Source organism: Polypterus senegalus, unplaced genomic scaffold, assembly GCF_016835505.1.
Source record: "Polypterus senegalus isolate Bchr_013 unplaced genomic scaffold, ASM1683550v1 scaffold_3997, whole genome shotgun sequence".
In the NCBI taxonomy this organism is placed as follows: Eukaryota; Metazoa; Chordata; class Cladistia; order Polypteriformes; family Polypteridae; genus Polypterus; species Polypterus senegalus.
The window spans coordinates 1-8,535 of record NW_024384629.1 but is presented as its reverse complement, the minus strand read 5'-3'; the positions used below and the strand labels follow the sequence as shown (position 1 = coordinate 8,535).

General features: G+C 35.9%; 1 protein-coding gene across 2 annotated transcripts; it reads left to right on the top strand.

Annotated features, from left to right (window-relative positions):
* The first annotated feature begins 730 nt into the window (after window positions 1–730).
* LOC120522028 (integumentary mucin C.1-like) lies at window positions 731–8,447 on the top strand. Of its 2 annotated transcripts, XM_039743254.1 has the most exons (6): window positions 731–811; window positions 2,994–3,026; window positions 7,603–7,635; window positions 7,873–7,902; window positions 8,126–8,158; window positions 8,357–8,447. In XM_039743254.1, the coding sequence occupies exons 1-6, from the start codon at window positions 757–759 to the stop codon at window positions 8,416–8,418; spliced, it is 246 nt and encodes an 81-aa protein (XP_039599188.1). In that variant the 5' UTR covers window positions 731–756; the 3' UTR covers window positions 8,419–8,447. The 2 variants fall into 2 exon arrangements, 1 of the variants encoding a protein (XP_039599188.1); XR_005632253.1 differs by lacking the exons at window positions 731–811; window positions 7,603–7,635 and having other exon boundaries at window positions 3,012–3,026; window positions 8,357–8,387.
* The last annotated feature ends 88 nt before the right edge of the window (window positions 8,448–8,535 follow it).

Genomic DNA, 8,535 nt, shown 5'->3' with positions numbered 1-8,535 from the left:
TCATCTGACCTTCCTCATTCCTCTACTTGACACCATACCTATCCATCACTCCTCATTTACTCTGTTCCTTTCACTAAAATCTGCTCCAATCACCACTTTCTGTCCCTTTGGTACACTCTTCATTATATCATCCAACTCACTCCAAAAATCTTCTTTCTCATCAATCGCACACCCAACTTGTGGGACATATGCACTAACAACATTCATCATCACACCTCCAGTTTACAGCTTCATAATCATTACTCTGTCTGACACTTTTTTCACCTCTAAAACACTGTTGACATACTGTTCCTTCAGAATAACCTCTACCCCATTTCTCCTCTAATCCACACCATGGTAGAACAATTTGAATCCACCTCCGATCCACCTGGCCTTACTCCCCTTCTGTTTAGTCTCTTGCACGCACAATATATCAACTTTCCTTCTCTCCTTCATAACTAACTCTCTCCCCTTACCAGTCATACTGCCAACATTCAAAGTTCCTACCCTCAGTTCCGCTCTCTTTAACTTCCTCTTCTCCTCCTGTTTCTGGACATGTCTCCCCAATCTTTTTCTCCTTCTTTGGCCAACAGTAGCCCAATTTCGGCCAGCACCCTGTTGGCTAACAAGAAGAAACATACTGGTTTGTACATCCACTGTGGCTGGGTTAATATGTCATAATCCCTAAAAACTGCAAATTTCCTTAGGTAGTGCAGAACTATGTAAATGTTAAAAATATGGAAAAAAATTAGCAAAATACACATTTTTTGTTGTTTTATGATCTTATTTTTTTTCTTTAGCAAATGCACAAATGGAGTACTGAACTGCAAAGGTAGGTATTACTAATCTGCAAATTTCACCCTGTTCTAAACTGTATATAATACTTGACTTTTGCCTAGAAACAAATCACATACATTTAAACACAAATTGACCTCAATAAAATTCTGAGACAATCATACATTAAAGGGATACTCCATTCAAAGATTATATTTGTTAATATGTTACTTGTCCTATGTAGTTAGTAGTGATGGCCAAGAAAAAAAAAATAATCTCATGTGTTCATGCACAACAGAGACAGCAACACTTCTGATATAATAGTCATTTATGGTGACCAATTCTGGACAATCAGGATGTTCAGTGATATGCTCACAACACTCTAAACAAATGTGTTTTTAGTAAACATTTTGAAGACCTTGCTGCATTCTGTGTTATCCCAAATAAAAAAGCAAAAGTCTTTTGTGGGTTGGCACAGTGGCACAGCGGTAGTGCTGCTGCCTCGCTGTAAGGAGACCTGGGTTCGCTTCCTGGGTCCTCCCTGCGTGGAGTTTGCATGTTCTCTCCGTATCTGCTTGTGTTTCCTCCCACAGTCCAACGACATGCAGGTTAGGTGCACTGGCGATCCTAAATTGTGCTTGGTGTGTGTGCGCCCTGCCCCGGGTTTGTTTCCTGCCTTGCACCCTCTGTTGGCTGGGATTGGCTCCAGCAGACCCCTGTGACTCTGTAGTTAGGATATAGTGGGATGGATGGTTTTTTGTATATGTCTCAACAATATCTATATCTTTTGTTTGTTTCTCCTTTACTCCTCTACTTCTCCTAGTAATGGTTTGTTATTATGTGCTGAATCACACACTACAGTTTTTTTTTATTTTCTTTTGTATGCACTGTGACAATGCGGGTCCTGCTCCATGCTCCCATCTCCTTTTTGGGAGCCTTTTGAACTCAACACCATTGGTAATGTAACCAGATGAGCTGGACAATTAAGACACAAAATGAAAATAGGGGAAGGTGCAAAGTGCAAACAGTGCTTTTATTAAAAATGAACAAAACAAATCAGAACCAAACAGTGTTCAAAAAAATACTGCAGTGCTTCAAAAGTCAATAAATAAAGAATCCATTAAAAACAGGATGATCCTAAGTGGGAGTTAAAATCCCAATAAATATTCCATCTAAAAACAAGGTTAAAATCAATAATGGCTGGAAGCAGTCCCTTAAAAACCCTTTGCCTTCTTTAGCTGGCAACTCCCCTGTTTCTCCAATCCGGGCCCTGAACCAGGGGAGCTGCCCTACCACTGACTGACTTTCTCCTTCTGGTCTGGTAGACTTTTGAAAAATTTCGGATGTGGTTAAAAAAATGTTTTTTTTCATAGTTTAAACCCTAAATATGCCCCCAAAACACTTTAATTTAATTTCAAACTCAGTTTAATACATTACCTAAAAATAAAGAATGCAAAGGTAAACCTGTATACTATACTGCTATGTCTCCCGCAGTGCTAGAATGTAAAATACCGATGTTACCGCTATATGTACTGTAGTTTATGCAAGCACGTTTTCATTCCCAGAAGCCTTAGACATCTTGGGGCTTTAACCCTTAAACTGCCACATATTTGGGGATTAATGCATCCCTGGATGCCAAATACTTTTTTGCTGCACTTTAAGTAAACATCACAATTAACAAAGAAAACGTGAAATTTTAATGGAACACATTTTTCATGCAAAGAGCATCACAATTACTGCAACACTGATCGTTTTACACATTGCTAATGAACTGCAAAAACTATTTAAAAAACTACTGGAACAATGATGTGTGATGACTACCATTTTCTAGTCCTATTTGTCCAAGATTGCAGATGCATTCTCAAGACTTAAGATTGTTTATTGTTAATGACTTACAGCAAGTGAATGTGTATTTTACTGATTAAGACTTTAATTTATGTTCTGGTGTTAATGAAAAGATCAGCTTGATTTCATGTTCTGACCCATCATTGTCTGCCACATCTTTGTGGCTACCTCTTTAGACCACTAGGTATTACACTGTCCAATGTTTACAAATGATAGATGGTAGAAAGGAACTTCATAGATGAACCATTTGAAAATGATTTATCTTATGCCCACTCATCACAAGCATTATTAACAATAAGATTTAAATCACTTTTGAGCCAATAACTCCTGCAAACGGAGCCCATAAATGTGTTTTCATTATCAGAAGGTTTTAAAAGTTTTTTTCCTTATTACAGAGATGATATCTACAACCACAACAACAACAGCAGGTAAGAATATTTCTTTTATGAACTACACCAACAAAACTATTATTCTTTGCGAGATTAACACATTAAATCATCTCATGTAGGATCATCCCAATACATTAAACAAATACATAACAATGTATCCTCATAAAAGTACTGTATACCGGTAAGCTATTGAAACTAAACTTATTAGTTATATATAATTTATCATTTGTTTTTACACAACCAACAGAGCCACACAGTTGAGCTTGTAGAATTAATTGTTCTGTAGTTTCTTTATGCTTAAATTCAGCATTACCCAACACGTCTTGTTTAAAATTAATATCTTCAAACCTTCTCACACATGCAGATTATCCGCTCGTACACAGGTAAAGAATCCCTACTGGTCATGTAATTTTTCATGTTGAGACATACAATAATAAATAACAGTGATTTTACTTTATGTGAACTCTAGTCACTGGGCATTTCTAATTTACTGACTGAGTACTGATCTTCCACCACATTTGTGCTTACCTCTTTTTGTGACATCCAATAATGTGCTGCCTGATGGAGTTGGTGCTATACAAAGGTTTAACAGGAATGAAGAGTTTAGCCACATTCCTGGCTCTTTTTTTAATTTTCCCTTCTATTGTAGTACCTAAAGCATAAGACATCAGGCAGACAAGTTCTGTTCTATTTGTGAAATCCAAAACAACTTAATTTCTTGTCACTGAATTAAACAAATTTTAGTTCTGGATAATCATTCATTGAATGTCAGTTCTTGTGCAAACACAGCCCACTCCTAACTCCTGACTTTTTTCAGCGAGTTATAGACCAATACGAGTGAGTCACCGGGCATGTCGCAATGCATGACTGAATTCACAGGAATGTGCTGCCGACTGCCTCTGACTTGCTTAACACTATGTAATTAGCAGTCTCAGCCTATTAATCCCTATCAACAACAACAACAACAACAACAACATTTATTTATATAGCACATTTTCATACAAACAGTAGCTCAAAGTGCTTTACATATTAAAGAATAGAAAAATGAGAGACACAATTATAAAACAAAATAAATCAACATTAATTAACATCGAATAAGAGTAAGATTCAATGGCCAGGGGGGACAGAAAAAACAAAAAAACTCCAGACGGCTGGAGAAAAAATAAAATCTGTAGGGATTCCAGACCAAGAGACCGCCCAGTCCCCTCTGGGCATTCTACCTAACATAAATGAAACAGTCCTCTTTGGATTTAGGGTTCTCATGGAAGGGCTTAATGAAGATGGTCATGTAGAGTTCTGCCTTTTAATCCGTCCATCATTGTTGGAGCATCATGAAGCTTTGAGGAGGTGGTGGTGGCACAGGCCACCACCACAAAGAAACCGGAAAAAGAAACAGAAAAGAGAGTAGGGGTCAGTACGGATTTTAGAGCCACCATTAATATAGTTATTATGAGGAAATTGAACATATAGAGTATCAGGATTAAGTTAAATTAAGATTAAATTGAAGTTATAGAAAAGCCATGTTAAAGTAATGTGTTTTCAGCAGTGTTTTAAAGTGCTCTACTGTATCAGCCTGGCGAATTCCTATTGGCAGGCTATTCCAGATTTTAGGTGCATAGCAGCAGAAGGCCGCCTCACCACTTCTTTTAAGTTTTGTTCTTGGAATTCTAAGGAGACACCCATTTGAAGATCTGAGGTTATGATTTGGAATATAAGGTGTCAGACATTCTGATATATAAGATGGGGCGAGATTATTTAAGGCTTTATAAACCATAAGCAGAATTTTAAAGTCAATTCTGAATGACACAGGTAACCAGTGTAGTGACATTAGAACTGGAGAAATGTGTTTGGATTTTCTTTTCCTAGTTAGGATTCTAGCAGCTGTATTCTGCACTAGTTGCAAACGATTTATGTCTTTTTTGGGTAGTCCTGAGAGGAGTGCGTTACAGTAATCTAGTCGACTGAAAACAAACGCGTGGACTAATTTCTCAGCATCTTTCAGTGATATAAGAGGTCTAACTTTACTTATGTTTCTTAAGTGAAAAAATGCTGTCCTAATGATCTGATTAATATGTGATTTAAAATTCAGATTACAGTCAACAATCACCCCTAAGCTTTTTACCTCCGTCTTGACTTTTAATCCTAATGTATCCAGTTTATTTCTAATAGCCTCATTGTATCCATTATTGCTGATCACTAAGATTTCAGTTTTCTCTTTATTTAACTTGAGAAAATTACTATTCATCCATTCTGAGATACAAGTCAGACATTGTGTTAGTGAATCCAGAGAATCAGGGTCATCAGGTGCTATTGATAAGTACAGCTGTGTGTCATCAGCATAGCTGTGGTAGCTTACGTTGTGCCCTGAGATAATCTGACCTAACGGAAGCATGTAGATTGAGAATAACAGCGGACCCAGGATAGAGCCTTGTGGAACACCATATTGGATATCATGTGTCTTCGAGTTGTAATTCCCACAACTAACAAAAAATTTTCTCCCTGTCAGGTAGGATTCAAACCAATTTAAGACTGTGCCAGAGAGGCCCACCCATTGACTAAGGCGATTTCTAAGAATGTTGTGATCAGTGGTGTCAAATGCGGCACTCAGATCTAAGAGGATGAGAACAGATAAATGGCCTCTGTCTGCATTTACTCGCAAGTCATTTACTACTTTAACGAGTGCAGTTTCTGTGCTGTGATTTGTTCTAAAACCCGACTGAAATTTATCAAGAATAGCATGTTTATTTAGGTGGTCATTTAACTGCATAATGACTGCCTTCTCCAGAATTTTACTTAAGAAAGGCAGGTTAGAGATGGGTCTAAATTTTTCAAGAGCTGAGGGGTCGAGATTATGTTTCTTAAGTAGGGGTTTAACTACAGCAGTCGTAAGACAGTCTGGGAAGACCCCAGTATCTAGTGACGAATTTACTATGTCCAGAACATTATCAATTAGCACGCCTGATACTTCTTTGAAAAACCTTGTTGGTATCGGGTCAAGGACGCAGGTGGAGGGTTTTAATTGAGAGATTATTTTCTTTAAATCAGGTAAATCTATCCTAGTGAAATAGTTTAATTTGTTTATAACAGGATGCTGGGGTTTAGGAGGATCCTTAGTGTTGGAGGGATATACTATGTTATTTCTAATATCATAAATTTTTTGATTGAAAAATACAGCGAAAGGCTCACAGGTTTCACTGGAAGCACTTAGGAGGCATTCCTTTGAGCTACCTGGGTTTAGTAGGCGATCAATTGTAGAAAATAAGACTCTGGGATTACTAGCATTGTTATTTATAATCTTGGAGAAATAGCAGCCTCTCAAGACGGACAGTGTTATTGTATTCTGTTATTTTGACTTTTAATATTTCATGGTGGATAGTAAGTTTAATCTTCCTCCATTGACGCTCAGCTCTACGGCATGTTCTCTTTAAATCAGACACTCTTTGGGTCTTCCATGGTATAACAATACTAGAAGATTTTTTCACTGTTTTTTCAGGTGCAACTATGTCAATAGCAGCTCTCACTTTAGTATTAAATCTTTCCACCTTACTATTTACATTATCCTCGTTATTATAGCTGGCACTATAAACGGACTGATTGCTTAAAATGTTTGTAAGTTTTAAAGCTGCTGCCGAGTCAAAGAAGCGTTTTTTAACAATATGCTTCTCATGAGTGTTTTTTATCATTATTTCTATATTAAAAAGTAGAAGAAAATGGTCTGATAGACCAACATCAATGATCTGTTTTATATCAACTTTCAGTCCTTTAGTAATCACTAAGTCTAACGTATGACCTGCTTTATGTGTAGGCTGATTTATGAGTTGTCTCAAATCAAAAGAATCCAGGAGGTTCATAAATTCTTTTACTTTTACATCACACTGACTATCATTAAAGCTGATGTCAAATTATACCTATATTAAATATTAAAGTCTATAAAATGAAAAAATAATAAAAAAGCAACTTATTTAAAAATAGGCCTTATCCTAAAGTTTTGTAGTCTAAGTAAGAGAAACGTAGAAATAAATACCATGATATTTCACCAAAGTTTTCATACTTTTGGAAATAGTTCATTCAAGACACCCAACATCAAAGATAGAGGCCTTGTACTACTGGAACAACAATTAGAATGATAAAGTAATGAATTTCATCATAAAAACCAAGTGTGATTTAGAATGGAGACAACTAAGTAGTATATTATACTACAGTACTTCTAAACAGAATCAATTAATAATAATATATGCTACTGAAAGTATTGTTCTTTACTTTTACACCTGGACCTACTCACACAAGAGCAAATCATAAATATATAAACAAAAAAATATAAATGAAATGGTAACTAACCCGAGGACCTTCATCCACTACCATGACTGGAACAGTATACTAATAAAATGAGTTAAAAAAGTAACAAACACGGTAAATTTAGAAGATGCCAAGTTGATAAGTTCTCCATTATATGCAAAATGGACCTTTGTACAAATATAGTGTATGAAGGAGATAAGAGAGACATAACACAACGGCCCATCTGCATTTTTATGAATTCATTATTCTACACAAGGTTTCTTTCCATTGGACAAAATAATGCATACCATAACAGAAAATGATTATTCATTTTTTACAGGAACATCAATTCTTCCAACTGAAACAACTCCAGGTAAACTTTTCTTTTTAAAAGAAAAACGCCTACTGTAACTAAGTGTGTCTGAAAAAGAACACAATCAATGATTATAGGGGATGGAGCTAGAAATAGTTTTATTTAGACTTTCTAGTGAATGAAGAAAATCGTAAGCCAGTGAGGATAAATCGAAGTAGGTTTGGGATGTTTTTGAATCAGTTTATTGTTAACACATGGCAATCAAAATTATCTATTGTTTCTTTTCTTTTATACCAGGTCCAACTCCTACATCACCTGTTACGACAGGTAAAGATTTTTTTACTTAACTATGTAACTTGTCAAATTGCAGTGCACTTGAGAAGGAGCATAAGCAATGCGAATATTGTGTAGCCCAGAGATTTCTTTAATTCTAGCATTGTAAAGGAAGAAATGAATCAACTGATTCAAATTTAAGCACGTTTCTGTGCTTCCCAGAAGAGAATAACAATAATAATAATGCGTGATATTAAAAATATAATTCTCTTCATAGGAACAACATCTTCAGTAGGCCCAACAACATCAGGTAAGACCTTTTAATGAATTGAACTGACTGTACAATATAGTTTTTTGAATTAGATGTCAAGAAATTGTCATATTTCAGCATTGGGAAAATCGGAAGCCAGTGAGGATAAATCGAAGTAGGTTTGGGATGTTTTTGAATCAGTTTATTGTTAACACATGGTAATCAAAATTATCTATTGTTTCTTTTTCTTTTATACAGGTCCAACTCCTACATCACCTGTTACGACAGGTAAAGATTTTTTTTTTTACTTAACTATGTAACTTGTCAAATTGCAGTGCACTTGAGAAGGAGCATAAGCAATGCAAATATTGTGTAGCCCCGAGATTTCTTTAATTCTAGCATTGTAAAGGAAGAAATGAATCAACTGATTCAAATTT

What these genes read in the sequence shown, in the direction of transcription:
- LOC120522028 (XM_039743254.1), top strand. Translation starts at nt 757, where the DNA reads ATGATCTTATTTTTTTTCTTTAGCAAATGCACAAATGGAGTACTGAAC. An exon ending in TCCAACTGAAACAACTCCAG is followed by an intron (nt 7,636 to 7,872) that starts GTAAACTTTTCT and finishes CTTTTATACCAG; the next exon opens with GTCCAACTCCTACATCACCT. An exon ending in TACATCACCTGTTACGACAG is followed by an intron (nt 7,903 to 8,125) that starts GTAAAGATTTTT and finishes TTCTCTTCATAG; the next exon opens with GAACAACATCTTCAGTAGGC.